At 40.8% G+C, this 21,475-nt stretch overlaps 1 protein-coding gene across 2 annotated transcripts in view; it reads left to right on the top strand.

Moving 5' to 3' along the window:
* The window catches only part of MIGA1 (mitoguardin 1), a 73,215-nt gene that overhangs the window by 21,872 nt on the left and 29,868 nt on the right, over positions 1 to 21,475 (top strand). For both annotated transcript variants that reach the window (XM_055139458.1, XM_055139459.1), the window contains exon 7: positions 2,491 to 2,614. In XM_055139458.1, the coding sequence (XP_054995433.1) occupies positions 2,491 to 2,614 (124 nt within the window). The remainder of the gene's footprint in view (positions 1 to 2,490; positions 2,615 to 21,475) is intronic.

Genomic DNA, 21,475 nt, shown 5'->3' on the forward strand with positions numbered 1-21,475 from the left:
GCAAATAGAATTTCAGAAAACAAAATAAATAAAATCAATAAAGTCAATTTGTGGTGATTGTTGCATACTTTTAGCCATTCTTATTCTAGAAGAGGACAACCATATGCAGCTAAGGAGTGCTGGTACTCAGTACCACACGATGGGAAGTTTTTTCTGTCCTTTAAAGCCGTTCTTTTTTGTCTTTAAACATTCTTTTTAATTGAATCACTGTGAGATTATACCCTCACAAAGCTTTTCATGATTGGATTTTAACCATACAGTATTCCAACACCCATCCCTCCACCAGTGTACACCTTCCAGCACCAGTGTCCCCAGGTTCCCTCCCATCACCCCACACCCCCCCACCTCTGCCTACCTCTGGCAGTTTTCTTTTGCCAATATTACCTACCTCTCTCTTCTCCCTCCCTCCCTCCCTCCCTCTCAACCCCCTTTCTCTCTCTCTCTTTCTCTCTACTCTCTCTTTCTCGCTTCCTCCTCTCTCTCTCTTTCCTCTTTCTCTCTCTCTCTAAAGCAGTTCATTTAATGCTTCCTGCAAAAGTGGTTTCAAGGCTATAAGTTCCCTAAATTATTGCCTGTCAATGATAAAAAGTACTTTTTATTGAGTTTTCTGTTCAAATTGTTGAAGTTCAGATTTGAAACTTATCATATTTCCTGATTTTTTTCCAAGAATATTGATAATTAGCCAGATATGGTTTCTAGATGAATACTTTTTACAGGGATCATACCCAGTGGTGCTTAGGTGGGGGGCCTCTGGTGGCCATCTGGATTACGTCTATTGTTGCTGGGTGGGCATGAGGTGCTAGGTTAATGTTAAACCTCAGGACTGTGCCTATAGGCATAGGTCTACTACTTGATTTATCTCCCTGGCCCTAAGGAAAAAAATTTTTCCTCTTTGGGTCACACCCAGCAATACTCAGGGGTTACTCCTGGCTCGGGATTTATTTCTGGCGATACTTTGGGGACTATATGGGATGTCTGGGACTAAACCCAAGTTGACCGCATGCAGGCAAACATCCTATCTGCTCTGCTGTCACTCAGGCACCAGAATTTTTTTTTTTTTCCTACATCTGACTGTGCTCAGAGATTATTCCTGGCTCTGCACTCAGGGAGTATAATCACTCCTGGTGTGCTCACAGGATCATATGGGTGCTGACATTGAACCCGTCGGCTGTGTACAAGGCAAATGTCATACTTATGTACTATCTCTCTGGCCCTAAAGGAAATTTTTTTGAATTTGGGGATGGGGACTTGTGCCACACCAGCTGTGCTCAGGGGCTGCTCCATGCTCTGTGCTCAGGGGACATCTATAGTGCTATGTATTGGACTGAGGCTGGCCACTTGCAAGGCAAACACCTTAACCTCTGTGCTCTCTGGAGATATTGTTATTATTATTATTTTTTGGGTCAAACCCTGCGAGGCTTAGGGGTTACTCCTGGCTCTGAGCTTAGGAATTATTCCTGGAAGTGCTCAGGGGGCCATCTGGGATGCCAGGGATTGAACCCTGGTTGGCTGCATGCAAGGCAAATGCCCTACTCTCTGTACTATTGCTCTGCCACACTGGAGATCTTTTATTTTTTTATTATTTATTTATTTTTATTTTTTTATTTTATTGAATCACCATGTGGAAAATTACAATGCTTTCAGGCTTAAGTCTCAGTTATACAATGCTGAAACAACCATCCCTTCACTAGTGCACATATCCCACTACCAAAAAAACCCCAGTACACCTCCCATCCCCCCACCCGCCACCCCCACCTGTGTAACTGATAAATTTCACTTTTCTTTCTCTTTACTTTGGTTACATTCAATATTGCAACTGAAAATTCACTATTATTGTTAGGAGTTCCCCACTAGAGTCAGACCTGCTGTTAAGCGGTATGAGGTCGTGCGGCCGCTATTGCGGTTTTGGATTTCTGTATTTTAGCAACTAAGTCCAGGGAAATTTCTTCCAGAAATTGGATCATTGCAAGCTTGTATCTCTCATTTATGGTCCTCATAATATGGCAGTCACCACGCCCTTCCCCCCTGGCAAGGAAAAGGCGAGAGAGAAAAACCTTTCCTCTCCTGGGAAGGCATGGGGCCTGGGCTTAGTTCTCAGTCTGGAGACATTCTGCAAGGAGCTGCCAGTACCAAAAGTAGTTTAGCTGGCCTCTGGAATCATGCTGGTGCAGCTGCGGTGAGGCCGCACAAGGAGATCTTTTAAAAACTGCGACGTGGGTTGTAAAACTCAGAGTATTAAGCAGAGGAAGAGAGGAACCTGTCTTCCTGCCCACTAGGCAAGCGCCCTGCCCGCTATATTATACTACATTCTTAGATTCTCTCTTGAGACTTGTGTCTCAGCAGTTTTTCCACTATGGAGCAGTAGGGTTTTTTTTTTTTTTTTTAATACATCTCTGACTTTGCTTGACTTTCATTGAGGAGTAGAGAATGTTTGGAACTTCAACACTGCAATGTGATGTTTGTTATGTGTACACGTTTCTCTCCTTGTAGGATATTATTAGTTCTGAGTTTATCCATAAACTGGAAGCGCTGCTGCAAAGAGCATATCGTCTCCAGGAGGAGTTTGAAGCTACCCTGGGGACTTCTGACCCAAATTCCCTTGCTAATGATATTGGTAAGATGCTATTATGTTTTATTTTAGGATATTTTTTGGGGGGAGAGGTGCAACCTGGCTGTGCTCAGGGCTTTCCCCTGCTTCTGTGGTGTCAGGGGCCAGACTGGGTCAGCTGCAGGCAGTGTATGCTCTTTGGTCTGTACATTACTGTAGTAAAGCATTCTGCTTTGATTTTCTTCTTCCTATGAAAAGGGCCTTTGGGATGTCTGTATGCTTTCTCTATTATGAACTAGAAACCTGATCATTATAATAATAGAGCCTAAGAGTTACATTAGCTTTTTTAGTATTACTTATATTGAGCTTATGGCCACTGTACACATATTTATTAAGTATACCTCTCTTAAAAAAAAAGTATGGTATGTTTCTAAATAATTATGGTGGTGGTTGCACAACTCCATACATTCACCAATGTATATAGAATTGTACTCTAAAAGGGAGAGAGTATTTGTTTGCTTATTTTTATTGGCCTCCATTCAGCAGAGCTCAGGGCTTACTTCTGGCTCTGTGCTCAGGACATACTCCTGGTGGGATTGGGAAACCATACGGGATGCTGAGGATCGGACCAGTGTCGGGTGTATGCAAGGCAAATGCCATTCTCACTATGTACTATTGCTCAGGCCCCAAAAAAGTATTTAATGTTATGTGAGTTATGTAAAGTAATTTAAGAGGAAGTATGGCTGCTGTAAAGCTAATTTTAAGTGAGTATTTGTGAATTTGAAATAGTACAAAATAATTCTTTGTATTATATTTTTTAAATAATGCAAGTCTTCCCTCTATTTTTTTTTTTTATGGTGCCGGGGCTCAAATCCAGCCCACATGCCAGGCAAGTGCTTTACCACTTACTACACCACCAGCATCCCACATTTTGAAAAACCTAACCAGAATCACTTAGTTTCTGGGGCTGGAGTGATAGTACAGTGGGTACGGCTCTTGTCTCACACTCGACCAACCCGGGTTCGATCCCTGGCATCCCGTATGGTCCCCCAAGCACTGCTAGAAGTGATTCCTGAGTGCAGAGACAGGAATAGCCTCTGAGCATCACTACATGAGGCCCCCAAAAACAAACAAACAAAAACCAGTTTCAAAGCTCATGTGCCTGGTGACTTATAAACCAAGTTTACTCTAGGTGGTGCCATTTCATCTAGTAATCAGAAAAACCGAGCCTCTTTGTTACTATCCAGGCTCCCTTTCGGTTTCACTTATAGAACTTCTGCAAGTGATTTTGGTGATTATTTATTGTTGTATTCACTTTATTGTTAAATTTGGAAACACTTTGTAAAGTTTTTTTTTCTTTCTGAAGTAATACTGGCTTATAACACATCGCAGATGTACATCATTGTAAACCAGCGTCTGTGGATGCTCTTGTTTACCAGTTCTGCCCTTCACAACCTGCCGGGCTCCTCTCGCCCAACTTGCCCAGTAACTTCTGTTAACCATTAATTTGGTCTTATGTTCTAAGAGTTTATTTTTGTTTCATTTGTTCATTTGATTTGTTTTCACTACATAGGAGTAAAATCCAACAGTGTTTGTCTTTCTCCATCTGGCTTATGTCACTCAGTTCCATTTGCGTTGTTGTACAGGGTAGAATTTCATCTTTTTGGTACCTGAGAAGTATTTCATTGTGTTTGTCATCTATAGTCATCTGCCGATGGCACTTACTTTGTTTCCCACTCTGGACTATTGTCATTGATGCTCTGATGAACACAAGGGGGTGGATAGCACTTGGATGTGGTGTTTTTTTTGTTTGTTTATTTTTTATTTTTGGGTCACACCCAGCGATGCTCAGGGGTTATTCCTGGCTCTGCACTCAGGAATTACTCCTGGTGGTGCTCAGGGGACCATATGGGATGCTGGGAATCAAACCTGGGTTTGCCTTGTGCAAGGCAAACACCCTACCCGCTGTGCTATTGCTCCCTTGGATGTAATGTTTTTATAGTCCTTAGGCAGATACCCAGAATTGGGATGACTGGGTTGTATGGAATTTCTATTTCTAATTTTTTGGTTATTTTGTTTTGGGCCAGTGCTCAGGTGCTACTTGTGGCTTTGTGATTGGGCATCGGTCACTCCCGGTGGTACTTAGAGGACTGTGTAGTGGGTATTGACTCAAGACCTCCTGAATGCAAAGCATGTTGTGAGCCCTGAGCTCTCTCCAAACTCTTTTGGGGGCTCAAGGAGGCAGGTTGGGCCATGCCCAGTAGTGCTCAGGGACTACTCCTGGTTCTATACTCCGAGGTGGTCACTCCGGGGATGCGTGGGGATTGAACTGGTATTGGCTACATGCAAGGCAAGCATCTTAAGCCTTTGCTATCTCTCTGGTCCATTAAATTTTTTGAGGGGGTGCGGTCTTCATACTGTTTTCCACAATGACTACACTCATTTTATTCCCACCAACAGTATTCAAAAGTTTCCTTCTATTTGTATCCTCTGCAATCATTTTTGTATTGTTGTTATCCCAGCGGTGATTAAATTAAAGATAAGGATTTTCTCCGCGCCCGCACCCCCAGAATGACTGACGAAGAGGACGGAGCTGCTTGGGACACCGGCAGCCCACCAGCAACCTGCAGTATGTGACTTGAGAGTTTCCGCCAGGTCCCCCGAGCGGGGGCCTGGCGTTTCTCTTTTTTTTTTTTCTTTAATCTATCTCTCTTCCCCTCAACCTCTGGGCACAGCACAGCATCTATCCCACTTCTGAGCACAAAATGGAGAGACGCACCCAAGTGCGCGGCGCGGCTGGCGGGGGATCGAGGGCGGGGAAGTACCGGTCTCCGCCCACATCGGACACTTAAAGAGAGTGCAGCCACGTGGGCTTTCCCATTTCTCCGCGCCCGCACCCCCAGAATGACTGACGAAGAGGACGGAGCTGCTTGGGACACCGGCAGCCCACCAGCAACCTGCAGTATGTGACTTGAGAGTTTCCGCCAGGTCCCCCGTGCGGAAATCTCTCTCTCTCTCTCCTTCAACTTTCTCCCTGGACTTTAGACAGAAACCCAAAACCGCGCGGCCGCTGCCGCGGCCGCTCGACTTAATGTCATCTTAGTATCAGCAGTATGTAATGGTTCCTTCTTAATGGGTCGGACTTTTGTGGGTGATCCTAACAAGAATAGTAAGTATTTTGTTGAAATATTGAAGGCAATCAAAATGGTAGCCATCTCTCTAGACTGCACTAAGCTATATCCCCACGCTGGCTGAGAAGAAATATCCTTCTTTCTCGGGAAGAAACGTGGCGTGGTGTCAAACATAGTGTGATGTCCATTAAGCAAACAGACCTGGTGGCGTGGGAATGGGAAATAAGGGGAAAAATTAGGTACATGGACCAGTGGGACGCTGGTGGTATCTCGAGCCGGAGCCGATATCAGCGCAAGAGCTTTGGTTCCAGAAACTGCTTCCAGACACTCTACTAGACTATCAACTAAGCCAGAGCCCCACGCCGGCTGATGACGGGAAATAACCATCCTCTTCGGTTTTTTTTCCCTTTGTCAGACAGCGTGGCGATTACTAAACAGGCGTGAACTCGGTGGCGCGGGGCAAGGGGGAAAAAGAAAAGTTATGTAACAAACAGCAGGACTTAATATCTCTATATGCTTAGTAATGGAGAATTATCAAATGCCTCATTGGCAGTAGGACTGTCTTTTTCTTTTTGGGGGGAAACCCCAGCAACGGTAGTGAGTTGTGTGTTGAAACATGGAATGTAATCGAGATAAGCGCAAATGAAGTGAAACCTATCACGTATAAGGGTGGGGACTAGGGAGGTGGGAGGGGGCGGCAGATAGACTGGGGGGGTTGGGAATGTAAGATGGGCACTGGTGAAGGAAGGGGTATTTGAATATTGTATAACTGACATAATCCTGAGAACTTTGTAACCCTCCACTTGGTGATTCAATAAAAAAAAAAAATAAATAAAAAAAAAATATATAAAAAAAAAAAAATTAAAGATAAGGGGCTGGAGAGACAGGACAGAGTTAAGGCACTTGCCTTGCATGCAGCCAATCCTGGGTTCAATCCCCAGCATCTTATACAGTGCCTCAAGCACTGCCAAGAGTGAGTGTAGGAACAGGACTAAGCCCTGAGCACTGCCGAGTGTGACACCGAACAACAAACAAACCAGAAACTACAAAAAAAGGAAAGACAGCAGTATTGTACTTTCACTCTTCTTATATTTATTCCATATAGAAAAATAGCATCGGCTTAGCATTTGAATTCTGTTTTGCTCTATGCACTGTTGTTTTATTGTTTTATTATTCCTTTCCTTTTGTTATTGGGCAGCACACACTTGTGCATCTGGGGCTCACACTCTTCGTTAAGGTGCCAGCACATACCTGGTTGGTGCACCAGGTATACTTTGCATATTTACTTGGTGTCAGGGATCACAGTGGCTCTGCCAGCAATTGCAGGTGGCCATGTGGGGCAACAATAATGTAAACAAACAGAAAAAATAAGAGAAAAAAGAAAGCAAAATAATACTGCATAAGGCTAAATTATGACTCATCAAGTTATAATTGTCATTTTATTTTATTTTATTTTTTTGCAATGTTGGGGATCAAACCCAGAGCTTCATGTGTAAGGCGAGTGCTCTATTTTCTTTCCCTGTAAATTCTTTTTTCTTTTTTTTTTACAAAGTTGTTCATGATGATTTGTAACAGATATTCAGTATTGCAACACCAGTCCTACCACCATTGCACCCTCCCACCACCATAATTTGCAATTTTCCCAACCACTCCTTAAGCCTGCCCCTATAGCAGCAGGCCCTCAATAATTATTTTATATTACTTGTTATAAATAATTTGCTAAAAATAATCAAAAAATGTTTCCGTAGAAGAAAGTTAGTGGTGTTGTATCTCACCACGGCGCCATTAAGCCTTTGAATTTGTTGTTTACAATATATTGCTTACCAATATGTTGTTACAGATTTAAGCCTTGTGTGTTTAGATTTTAATTGAGATCAGTTGCCTTATACTTTACATCTTACTCAATGTGCTGCGCTACTTCTGGTTTATCAGTGATGTAAACTTTGAGATGTCATTCTAGGAATTCCAGAATTTTGAATGGGGTGATACAGCTGTAGTTACATTTTTAACTTTGGGGTGTGAGCATGACTGCCAAGGCTTCTGAAAGTATAGGGAGATATGGGGAGGTAGCCCATCCCTGACTCGGTAAGAGCCTGGAGATTTCAGTCACTAACCAGCATACCTGAGTTTTTAAACAAATTCATTTCTCGTCCTGAGCAGTGGAGTCTGGCCATGAGCATGGTGGCGATTGTAGAATCGTTTTTGGCTGTAGGAGCTCTGTCTGGGTGGGTGGTGGGCTTACGTGCCCCCGCTCCAGGGTCACCCAGATTAATTAAGCCTGGCGTAGGGAGGCGACTGCTCTATCCTTGAGCTACATCCAGACCCCTCATTATGCTCTTCAGTGTACTAATTCAGACTTAGAAAATTAGTTATTAGAAAATGAATTCATTTTTTTTTTATTGTTGTTTTGGGGTTACCCCTAGCAGTTCTTAGATCCCTTGTGCTCAGGGATCCCTCCTGGTGGGATTCAGGAGGCCTTATGGGATGCCAGAGATTGGACCCAGGTTGGCAGCATGCAAGGCAAACACCCTACCCACTGTACTGTCTCTCCAGCCCATAATCAATTTTATAAGAAGAATAAATTTGGGTATGCAAGAACAAAGATGGAAAGATATTCACTGGCAATTCGTTAATTTAGAATGTTTATGAAAAACCTCAGCCAAAACATGGCAAAAAGAGAAATTAGAGAGTACAGGATGGTTTTACGTGGTAAACAAAGAACTCATGTTTCAAAGTACAATCCAAGGGATCAAGAATGTGGCTCCGTGATAGCCTATAAGGTTCCTGCAAGGCTATTGCAGGAGCCAATGCTTTGTTTTCTAAATTAGTTGATTTATTTCTGTAAGAAAGGTTTTCTTTCTTAGCTCTGGTTAGTGTTACATGTGAGGTGTTGAAATCACTAGAGGGCAGCACATTTTATCTACAGATTGGATTCGGGTGACTCATAAATGCCATGGTGTGCTGCTTGTAGCTCTGGGAGTTAAATTTAGGTCACCGCTCTATTTCTGACACACAGCATGTACACCTGCTGCTGTAGCTCAGAGTAGGACAGACTATAGAGGTTATACACAGAGACTTGAAATAACATTGGTATAATTTTCATTAGCGTGCAGCTTCTAGCTGGGAATGGAATTGGGGTTGGCTGCATGCAAGACAAGTGAAGGTATTCTGTTTACCTGTAGTACCCACTTTTCCGAGAATTGTTACATTACAGTTTTTATTATTGTAATGTATTGTATTTTATTGTACTTTTATTGAAGTTTTATTACAGTTTCATTGTAATATTTGAAAGCCCAAACAAAGAATGCTTCAGTGTGATTTCAGCTATTGATAGTCAAGCTTAGAGGTTAAGGGCTGTGGTTTCATGATTGAAACAGCCTGAGTTCAAATCCTGGCTCTCCATATTCGTGAAATCTAAGTAAGCCTTAGCCTTTCTTGTACTAAACTCATTCATTGATAAGATGGAGGACTATTTGTACAGATTTTCCTCTGTGCAAAAATAGAGTGGTTTTTTTTTTTTTTTTTGTACCACATGGGCAGTTCTCAGGGCTAATGCCAGGTTCTGTGCTCAGAGATCAGTCATGGTAGTGTTCGAAGGACTGTGAGGGGTCCTGGGGATTGAACCTTGGGTGGCTGTTTGTAAGCACAGCCTGGCCCACTGTGCTATTGCTCTGTCCCCAAAAGAGAAACTTTCTCTTTGGTATGATTGATTAGGTGATTTTTTGGGCCCGGGAATGCTAAAAATTTTGTTCCATAGAAATTAATGACAGTAGTATTCACAGGCATAAAAAAAGTTGCCTCTTGGGGCTGGAGTGATAGCACAGCGGGTAGGGCGTTTGCCTTGCACTCGGCCGACCTGGGTTCAATTCCCAGCATCCCGTATGGTCTCCTGAGCACCGCCAGGGGTAGTTCCTGAGCACAGAGCCAGGAGTAACCCCTGTGACCAAACCCAGGAGTAACCCCTGGGTGTGATCAAAAAAAAAAAAAGCAAAAAAAGTCGACTCTTCTTTTTTTTATGGTAACACCTTACTTTAGGTCGTGGGAAAACTCCTGTTAGGATCCAGCTTATAACCCTGTGAAGATTAAATGAAGTAATCTGTCATATTGTAGCATAGGCACATAGTACACACTTGTTATCTGTTTGTATTATAATTATAGTCTTGCATTTTTATGAGACCTGCTCTAAGGTTATTAAAAATTTTATGGTTGCAAGGCAGATTGATCTCACATATTCAGAATTTGTTTTACAGTGATATCTTATTCAGTCATATTTTCCAGATAAAGTTCATTTTTCCTGGGAATTAATTTAATTTTTCTTAAACTACAGAAATAACATAAATTTTCATTTCTTAAAACAAAGTGTTTAAGTTATGTTTAAAGTTGTTTATTTGAGAAAATGAAAAAGGATGTGCTATATAAACCTCCTTTTTTTGAACTGTTAGGAAACTGTCATCTGAAAGACAAATGCTTTGCAAAAGTATTTATTCCAGATGTAGCTAAAAATTCCGGCTTTCCTTGATCCCTGATAGCTCTCCATAACTAGAAGGGAAATAGAAAGTAAAAGTGGCTGTACTCTCTCTAAATTCACCCAACTCCATTATTTTGCCTACATAATGGCTATTATTCACCCCTTCTTTTTACCACCATTATATTTTATTTGGATTTAAATTTAAATTCATTTAGTAGCCCCTAAATGAGTTCTTATCTCCATTCTTTTCCCAAGGAATATGTAGCCTGGTCTCTGAGTTCTCTTCTGAGTGCACTATTCTCGTCTTGTCACTCTCAGATTCCCAGGCCACTTTTCCTGACCTGTTTGTCATCCTGTTTCCCAGTATTCCCAGTTAAACTCCATGCTCTCTTCCAGAACTAAAATTAATCTCTAAACTTTAGTTGTATAATCAACTCCAGATTTTAAGTGAGATATAGTTTTATTTTTCTACTCTTTTTCTACTCTTTTTCTTGATGTTGTTCCTTTGCATAATATAACCTGATTTGAATCTTTTTTTTTTCTGCTTATAGAATGCAGCTCTGTTCAAAATTGTTGTGTTTCAAATCTGTTTCTTCTGTTTGTGATGCTCTGTTTTCCAGCCAGAAGAAACCTCTTGCTCTCTTCTCTGATCCTTAATAATGCATTTATTGGACTAAAGGGTACCATTTAAAAACTCATCTTATTTCTCTGGATTCAGAATCAATTTAAAACAAACAGCCAGATGTTGGTTATGAAGTATTATTACCTTAAATTTGAACTCTTTCACTAATGTCTGGATCGAACGATGTGGTAAAGCTTCCTACACCTTACTCCCCTCCCCTCAAAAGAAATTCTCTGGAGAAGAACTGGGAATGCAGCAGAAATTCCTAGCACACTAATGCGTTCAAGTGCAAAGGGATATTCTGCCTGTTTTATATTCCCTGCCAGCATACTCTCTCCAGCCCAGGAGAATGAGATCCAATACAAAAGTGATGTGTTGCAGGCATAGTTGTTTCTCTCCAAGACTTGGGTGAGTGAGCCAGCACTAGCGCACAAGCAGCAACCATACAGAAGATAGAAGAACCTGGTTCTTCTCTCTCTGTCATGGCGCTGGGATTCTTAGCATTAGCGAAATTACTTTTCGCATAGAGAGAACCAAATGAAGTGGTGATAGCAACTTTCTGTTTTGGTTTGGTATTGGGGATGATTAGGGCTACACTGGGAAGATGGAGGGTGGATTGTGGGGTGATGGAGATGGAACCTGGGGCCTCTGTATGCCACGCCACATGAAATATATGAATGATGTACATATAGTGGCTGTATATGATCCATCTGCCTGACCTGAAAGGACCAGCTTTCATATTAAACCAGGATAGCTGCTCCCTGGGGAATGAAGTGAAAATCACACGTGGCATATGAAGTTGGGGAGGTTTGACCAGTTTCCTCAATGGCATTGGTGAGTTTTGATGGTACTTACTTATTTATGCACGTATTCAATCTTTTAGATCTTGTGGGCATTGAAGGCATTAATATTATTCTTTTTAACAATTTCCCTCTCCCTTTTCTGGTGTGCAATGATCAGGAGTCATGTACACATGCTTTGCTGTGACGCTTTAACATGATAAGACTTTTTAAAAAAATTTTATTGAATCACTGTGAGATAGTTACAAGCTTTCATGTTTGGGTTACAATCACACAATGATCAAACACCCATCCCTCCACCAGTGCACATTCCCCCACCACCAATATCCCGGTGCACCCCCTTTTCCCATCCTTCCCTTACCTCCATGGCAGACAATATTCCCCATACTCTCTCTCTCTCTACTTTGGGGCATTATGGCTTGCAACACAGACACTGAAAGGTCATCATGTTTGGTCCATTATCTACTTTCGGCGTGCCTCTCCCACCCCAGCTGGTTCCTCTAGCCATCATTTTCTTAGTGATCCCTTCTCTATTCCATCTGCCTTCTCCCCTCTGCTCATGAAGCAGGCTTCCAACTATGAGGCAGTCCTCCTGGCCCTTGTATCTACTATTCTTGAGTGTCAACCTCACCTTTACTCCACAAATGGGTACAGTCCTTCTGTGTCTGGCCCTTTCTTTCTGACTTATTTCACTTAGCATGATACGCTTCATGTCTATCCATTTATAAGCAAACTTCATGACTTTATCTCTCCTAACAGCATCACACAGAGACTGGCACACATTCAAAAGAACAAAAGCAACCAGTGCTGGTGTGGATATGGGGAAAAAGGGATGCTCTTTCATTGTTGGTGGGAATGCCGACTGGTCCAGCCTTTCTGGAAAACAATATGGACAGTCCTTCAAAAACTAGAAATTGAGCTTCCATATGACCCACAATACCACTTCTGGGAATATACCCTGAGGATGCAAAAAAAACACAGTAGAAATGACATCTGTACCTCTATGTTCATTGCAGCACTGTTCACCAAAGCCAAAATCTAAAATGAACCCAACTGCCCTAGAACAGATGACTGGTTAAAAAAACTGTGGTACATCTACACAATAACATAATAAGATGTTTAATGGAATCACTCTATTGCTTTTCAACAATACGAATTCTGGAGCGGGAGTGATAGTACAGCGGGTAGGGTGTTTGCCTTGCATGCGACTGTCCCAGTTTCTATCCCCGGCATCTCATACGGTGCCCTGAGTACCACCAGGAGTAATTCCTGAATGCAGAGCCAGGAGTGATCTCTGAATATTGCTGGATGTGACCCAAAAAGCAAAAAATACAATCAACAATACAGATTCTTAGGCCTCCTTTACGTCTACTGAAATTTGAAACTTTGGGATCAGGATTGTGAATGTATTTGTGTTTGATAGCTCAGGAAGTGAGTCTCAAGCATACTAAGCCAGGGGTTACTCCTGGCTCTGAGCTCGGGAATAAATAATGTGTTTATTTATTTTTTTTTACCAGTTCTTATGTGTCGGTGTTTTCGTTCTTAATTTTCTTCCCCCATCTAACTGCTCTGCATAGATTTTTTTTCCTTGTTTCTGTTTTGTTTTTTTAATAATATCTAAAATGTTACTCTTGGCCATGCTTTGGGGGGACCTTATGTGATGCTAGGGATTCAAGATTCAACCCAGGTCTGCCTTGTGCAAGGCAAATGCCCACTATACTATCATTCCAGCCCATACCAAGATTTTTTAAAAATTTAAATGTTGGCACAATTAACAATATTTGAAATATCAATATTTGAAGTACTAAGGTGTTTAACAGAACCATTTTTTTTTATCTTTTCAACAATATGGATTCTTAGGCCTTCTTTAGAGCTACTCAAATTTGAAACTTCGGGATAAGGATTGTGAATCTATTTGTTTGATAATTCAGGAAGTGATTCTCGAGTGTATTTGTGTTAAGATGACTTATTATATTGCATTTGTCAGTCAGTTTGTTTTGTTTTTTGCTTTTTTGGCCACACGCCAAACCAGATAGCACCTAGGGGCCATTCCTGGCTTTGTGCTCAAGAGTGATCCTGGCCTGTGCTGGGGGACCATCTGTGTGCCAGAGATTCAAACTAGGGTTAGGGATATGAGGCAAGTGACTTTGCTGTGTACTATCTTTCTGACCTTTGTAGGTCAGTTAGTAGGAGAATTTGCAATTTTAAAATGTTGATGCTCTCATTTCTGAATATGGTGTGATTTTTTCATTAAAATGTTTTAACATTTTATAATTACCATCAAAGAGGTCTTATATATCTTTATTGCTAATCCCTTATAGTTTTGTTGGTATTATATGTGGTTTCTTTTTAAAAATATGCTTTTATAACTTTTTTTGGATGATATCTAAAATGTTATTTATTTGCATTGAAATATTAACATCAGCCCTTTTGAGCTCTTTTTAGTTTATTTTTATTTAATTTTATTTTTATTATTTTTTTTTGCTTTTTGGGTCACACCTAGCGATGCACAGGGGTCACTCCTGGCTCTGCACTCAGGAACTACCCCTGGCGGTGCTCAGGGGACCACATGGGATGCTGGGAATTGAACCCAGGTCGGCCACGTGCAAGCCAAACGCCCTACCTGCTGTGCTATCACTCCAGCCCCAAGCTCTTTTTAGTTTAACTACCATAATATTGCCGTAGTGTTTTGGTGAATTGATTTTATTTAGATCACATATTTGTGAATGATAATGTGTTTTTTTTTTTTTACCAGTTCTTATGTGTCAGTGTTTTCTTGCTTGATTTTCTTCCCTCATCTAACTGCTCTGCATTTTTTCTTGTTATTGTTTGTTTTTGGACCACACCTGGCAAGCGCCCCACTTCATGCTTGTGGTTCACCCTTAGAGATGCTTGAAGGAATCAGTGGTGCTAGGAATTGAACCCAGGCCTCCTGAATTAGGACATATATTCAGTTCTCTCCACTCCTCCGGTAGATGCTTAATAGTCTTTCCACCTCTTATGAGAGCTGTGTAGAAATGTGGACTAGGAGTTTCTTGACTTACTGCACAGAATTAAACACTATGCCCATATTTCCATAACGCGTCCCCCTCCCCCCTATTGAAGTTTGTGGGAGGGAGTCATGAACACGGCAAAGGCAAATAGCTGCTTTTAAAAGTCAACTTGTGTGTCATCTGCTAATTTAGTCTGTGTCCTTTATATGAGGAAAGTCATATGAAGTAAGAACTGAACTAGCCCTTTCCCCGTTGCTGGTAGTTCCAGGGGTCAGTTAAGACTTCCTCCCTGTTTTGAGGTGGGGATCCCATCCAGCAGTGCTCGGGAGCCTGGGACCCACACTCCCCATGACACTGAGCTAGCCCAGTAGACTGCTCAGTGTTAGGGCTTTGGCATGGAGCTGTCTGGGGCCTCACAGGGTGACACCCAGCTGGGCTTTGGGATACTCTGCTATGCCGGGGCTCCCCAAATCGCAGAATTATCTCTGTGTCTCATACTAACAATTAGGAAGCAGTTAGGAAGCACCATAAGTTTATGGCCATTCCACCCTGATTGCACTGTATCTGGTCTGATCTCAGCAACTAAACAGGGCCTGGCCTGGTAAATGCTCGGGTGGGAGAAAGCATATATAGTTAGTATATATATATCACTGTACTGAGCTATTTTGTAGCACCCAGAGCTTAAGCTCCCATCACAAAACAGAAGATAATTCTTTTAACTTTTCGTTCCCACCTCTCTTCTTTCCAGTATATCTGAACTGAAGTGTACTCAGCCTGTTTTAAGAGCCTAAGATAAGAACTTGAAAGTAAACAGATCTCCTTTGAGAAAGGTAGTTATCTTTGGCTATCTGCTGCAGATGGATTTTTTTTTTTTGGCTGAAATAGCTGAAGGTCTATGAAATTTATTTGGAGACCCACATATCTTGAGTAGGTAAAAAGAAGATGTGAACATTACTGTTTTCTGCATGGTTATATTATTTTTCCCTTCCCTGTAGAATTAATAATTTGACAAACTTTGAAAAATATTCATTGTGATTTCTGAATGTTTTGATTTTAAAACACATCTGTATTATGTTTCCAGTTTTAGGATATCAAGCATCATTCAACAAATTCATAGAATGTCTGTGTTGTTCATGTTAGCCAAAGTAGTTATCTAAATTATTTTTGTTAAAACTTTGACTTTAGTTGGTCTTCAACAGTTGAAGATTAGTTAAAAAACTAACACCAACATGTGATTTATGCTTTTGGTTACTACTTTATTTTATGCAAGATATTCATCAGTACTTGATTTGGTGGTTCATTTTAGTAATAAATATATACAGGAATTAAGATTGTTTTCTATATCATTTTAGCTAAGCTACTAGGGTAAGACTAAATGGCTAAATATAACACCCGTGTTAGATAAGCCCAGTAAAAAACAAGTTAAGCATACTCTATAGTCTTTTGGGTCATTACTTAGTTGATATGATTTGTGCAGATGTTTATTTAATTTAATAAAGCATATAATAATGCTTTTGTTAAATTTCTTCAAATTTTTTTGAGCTTCAAAGATGGCTTTACATTTTCCATAAAGAGTAATACATGTTTGCAACTTTATTATTAGTAGGCAACCCTGAAGTCATAAATTTGAAAAATGGATTTATTTTTCTTTTTTTTCTGAAGTTAAGGACTTTGAGATTCTTTTATACTGATGTGTAGGAACAAATTTAGCCCTTAAAAACAGACCAGGAATTTTTGTAGCTTTACAGCATTGCTTTGCATATTTTTGATATGTGTTTCAGCCTCTTTATAACTATTTTTTGAACAGAATGTACTCATAGAATAGGTCTGAATATTTATTTGGCAAACATTTGATTACCTAGTTTATATGGAGCGTGATTTAAGACAATGATGAGACATGGATTTCGTCTTTGCTTTTGGCAGTATTAAGTCTAGTTTGGGAACTAGTCATTAAGAAATTATGTAGCACGGTGGAGTAAGTGCTATCCTAATGGGTTTAGAAAGTGCTGTTGAAGCACTGAAGAGAAAGTTTGATTATTCATGGGTGGCAAGGGGTGGGGGGCGGGGGACTCAGGAAGGATTCCAGGCCTGACTTTTGAGGAAAGACAGTACACCAGGCCAGTGACTGAGAAAAGGGCATTCCCAGCAAAAGGAACAACGTGGATCAAGGCGTAGAATGGAATTTGTTTGGGGAACTATAGTCTATTTGATATATTTTAAACTAATATGAGTTAAAATATATTAGTTATGTGGGAGTGGTAGAAAGCAAATCTAGAGAATTGAGCAAGTGATAAATCATTTTTCTGAAGACTCTTGTTTGTACCTGGAGGCCAAAGGAGCCACTGAAAATGGGAAGGTGTCATAATCAAATAAGGTGTTTGCGAGAGATTGTGTGCTGGAGTGCAGGCTAAGTGGCACAGCTTAAGTATTTATCAGCCTTTATTTCTGCTCTCTAATAATTGAGACAATGCGACATCCTTAAAGAAAAATTGTTTTTTTCCAGTCTTCTAATTACTGCGCAAATAGTCTGACAGAGAATAAGAAAAGTGGTAAAGTGGGACCTTTTGTCCACTGAGAGTTGTTTCCCTTCTCTTCCTCTTCCTTTTCTCTTTTCTCTTCCCCTCCCCCCCAAGCAAACAGAATAGTACCCTTATCATCATTGAAAGAGCTTGAAGTAAGAACATCCCTGAACCTCTCCTGTTGAGCCAATTGTTGCACAGCCCAGAGTTGACGCTCTTAGGGACCTTGTCCTTTTTTGCAGCATCACTGTGGTTGGAGGATAAACTCCCTGAGGGTTTATTTTTAGGGAGTGACATGAATTACAGCTTCTGTGTCTTTTGTATTCAAGTTACATCTTATCAGCTAGATTTCTTAAGCCCAGGACCTTCACTAGTCCCCACAAGGTCCTCATATGATTTAGGAAAGGCCCAAGGGGTGCCTTGGAAAAGACACTTTGATAAGTAATAGGTTCACTTTCCTCCAGGAAGATGCAGGATCAGGATAGGGACTGGATTTCTGCCTCTACTTACCATACCGTGGGACATACACAGTGGCCAACTGATCCTAGAGATCCCAATAAAGTCTCTAGAACTATTGACTCAGGCTTAATTACAGTTGCTCACCAATATTTTCCAGTTTAAAATTACAGTAGGTACATTCATTGACCAAGCATGGCCTAGAAGAAATTTTTTGATAAAGAGATAAATCCAGAGGCTTCATTTCTGCGTAGTGCTCCAATAGGGGCTGTTTTAGTACATGTCCTATCATTTCCCACAGGCAAAACTGAGTAAGTCCTAACCTATCAATAACTGGGTAAGTGTTCCTTTCTCTTGTTTGGTGGATTTCACTGATATTTTTTTTCATTAGCAATGTTATGGTTTGAGGAGAAAAATGAATAAAGTAGCTCTTAGCATGTTTCTTTCACTTTCTGAAATTCAGTGTTTGATTTTTTGTGCTTTTTTTGTGTGTGTGTCTCAAACCAGACAGTAGCATTTTAAAACAAATCAGAGTAAAAAATGAAGTTTTCTCGATTTCTTTATTATTTCAGCAGTTTATGGTAGATACTGGAAAATAGCTTATCTGCAGTAGGAACTGCTCCATTTTCAATAAAACCATAGAAAGGACAAAGTTCCAAATCATATGAACTGCCAAAAATCATCTGGAGAATAGCTGCTGACATAGAGTCAGCTGACACTGAGACATTTGGCAGGTGTCCTTTTTTCGCTGGTGTTAGAAACTCCACAGTGGACAGCCCGGATTTTAAAAGAAGAGTGGCATCTTTGGAATCTCCGCTAGAATCTGCTGAGGTTAAAATAGATGTGATGCCTTTAAAGTGACAGAAAATAGAATTGCCTAGGAATGGCAGAAGTAAGACGTGCAGAAAACCTACTTGGATCAGTTTAAACTACTGGATTCAGGCCCGATGTTTCATGTTCCAGGGCTGGAGTATCTTCTAGTTTTTCCTTTTTGAAACTTTCAAACAAATTCTCCTTTGGGGAAAAAAAACTTAGAATGAGAATTACGGGATTGTGAAAGAAGGAGGAAGGCTGGAATCCAGTCAGATTTTTGGCCTGGAATATATGAGTGCTTCCTTAAAAGTAAACATGTTTCTGGTATTCTTCCAGAGAAGGACATAGTTTATGTCTAGGCATGAATGTTTCAAAGATTCTGGTGATTAAGACAGGTAAAGAAGAGTTTAAATTTTTTGAAGATTTGTTATTTTTAAACCTTAGTGAAACAGAGAAGTTACTTTGCCAAGACCCAGTATGGCAACTTATGGAACTTTAAAAAATATTTAATGGAGATTGGGAGGCAGACTGAGGACATTGGTGGTGGGAAATATACACTGGTGCAGGGCGGTTGTTGTAATATCATATGATGACAGCCCAATCATGAACAACTTGTAACTCTGCGTCTCACTCTGATTCAATTAAAAAAATAATTAAATTTACTAAATATATCTTCTAAAAATTAAGAATAAATAAAAAATACTTAAATCACCCAATTGTGTATATCTTTTAGGTACTTCTAAAGATGAGTCATTAAAATGAGCTTACACTGCATACCTCAAGTTTATAAGATAGTCTCAAATTTAATTTAGGGCTGATTATTAAAAATAAAATTTTAAGAGGACTCCAAAAACAAATTAATGTCATGCAACAGAGAAAATGGCCCAGAGTATAAATGTATACTGTGATGTATACTGTGTCTCAGTTCTGTGCCTTCATAAGTCCCTCATTTAATCCTCTGAACTACTTTATGAGATCATCATTATCCTGAATTTACCTAAACATGAATAAGAAGGTTAGGTTTGGTACAAGAATGATAGTACAGGAGGTAGGTTGTTTGAGTTGCAAGTGACCAAACCAGTTTAATTGCCTCTCCAAAAGAAAAAAAAATTAAGATTGGGTGCCAAAGCCTAAACCTTTACCCCACTGTATTATCACTGTACGGTGAATGGGGGTTGGGGAACACACTCTGCCAAAGCTGGTGGGGAGGAGCCTTCTTTATTAAATGGTGGGAAACAAGAGTATAGAGGCAGGGTAGACAGATTATGGAAAACTTTGAAGCCAGACCAGAGTTTACTGAAGATTTTTTGTTGTTGTTTTGTATTAGGGGCCACATCCGGCTGTGTTTAGGACTTACTCCTGGTCCAGTGCTCAGGGATCACTCCTGGCAGGTCCTGGGGGAACCATATGGAGATTGAACCTGGGTCAGACATGTGCAAACAGCTTACCCACTGTTACTATTGCTGTGGACCCTTCATTGAATATTTTGATTAGAAAATGATTTTTTCCCTCTAGTTAAAATATTTTGTATTATTCATTGACTATTCCTACCTGAATGTTACATATATTAAATGAAGTAACCTGTGATAATTCTTAGCAGAATGTCTTAGACACATAGTTGTCACTCAGAAAATGTGAGCTGAGTCTTATTTCTCTAAGGAACGCTTTAGGTCTTGTACTGGAGATAAGATGAGGCAGGAATATTTTAACAGTGCTCATCGTCGTCATCATCATCTCGTTGATCGTCGAATTTCTCGAATTTCAGTAACATCTCCATTCACACTAGCCCTGGGATTTTAGAAGCCTCTCTTTACTCGTTCTTTCCAATGTGCCAATGTGCCGCATTGGTGGCTCTTTCAGGGTCAGGAGAATGAGACCCATCATTGTTACTGGTTTTGGCATATGAATACACCATGGGGAGTTTGCAAGGCTCTCCCATGTGGGCAGGAAACTCTTGGTAGCTTGCCAGGTTCTCCCAGAGGGAGAACAAGGCTATAAGATGTTGCTCGGCCTCTTTGCTTCTGGGAACTTGGTTTTATAGTCTCTGGATGTTGGCTGTTGATGTTGATGGGATTACACGGCACCCGGGGCAGTCCCTGGGTGTGACCGCCTAGCTACTGGAAAATGGGGAATCTGGGCAGAAGAGGCCCAGTCCCGATCTGAGCCGGCTTGGAGGTCTCAGCCCTGGCTTCCTCTACTGGTTCCTTCATGCATGAGGCTCGTCCGAACATGTGGAGAGGGGCCTTGAGCATGACTGTGGCTGGGTTCCGGAGGTCTTTGATTGCCGGGGCTCTGCTTGGGGCAGGGAGGGAAACTAAAGCCCACCCCCTCCAAGGGGGCCCCAGGGAAGACAGCCAGGCGCTGGGGCAAGAGACTCTGTGAGTGCTATCCAGTATAATTAATGGGCAGTATTTTTTTCCAGTTTGAAGGCATTATAAGCCATTATGGACATTTTTATGCATATGCACATGCAATTCTGTAAAGCACAGCCAAGGGTAGAATATCTAAATCATAAAGAATGCAGTCTTGAAATTTCATCGATAATGCCAAACTTTCCGAGTGGTTTTACAAATTTGTGCCTCTGCCAGTGGTGTGTGGCAACTTATTATTGTTGTAAGTCCATAATAGCAACAAAACCCTGCCGTTTATTCCATTTTACTTCTTCTGATAGGTGTCTAATGCTTCTAATTGTGATTTCAGCATTTGCTTTTTTTTTCCCTGGCTAAGAAAAATTAGGTAAGAAGTTTCTGCAGATATTAACTAACATGTCTTTGGTATCCAATTTTCTGTGCTGTTCTGATTTTTCAGTAAGATAATCAATAGTTGATGACACATCTTACATCTTAAAGCTTTCTTTTCTTTCTTTTTTTTTTTTTAAGGTTTTTGGACCACACCTGATGATAGCAAGGGCTGACTCCTGGCTCTGAGCTCAGGAATTTTCCTGGTGTTGCTTGGGGGACCATATGGGATACCAGGGATCAAACCTGGGTTGGGCACATTCGAGGCAAGCACTTTACCCTCTGTACTGTCTCTCCAGCCCAAGACATTTTTTTTCTTTCCATTTTTTTTTTTTGTTTCTGAACCATACCAATCAATGTTCAGGACTTAATCCTGGCACTGAACTT

The sequence above is a fragment of the Sorex araneus genome, chromosome 5 (genome assembly GCF_027595985.1).
Source record: "Sorex araneus isolate mSorAra2 chromosome 5, mSorAra2.pri, whole genome shotgun sequence".
NCBI lineage: Eukaryota > Metazoa > Chordata > Mammalia > Eulipotyphla > Soricidae > Sorex > Sorex araneus.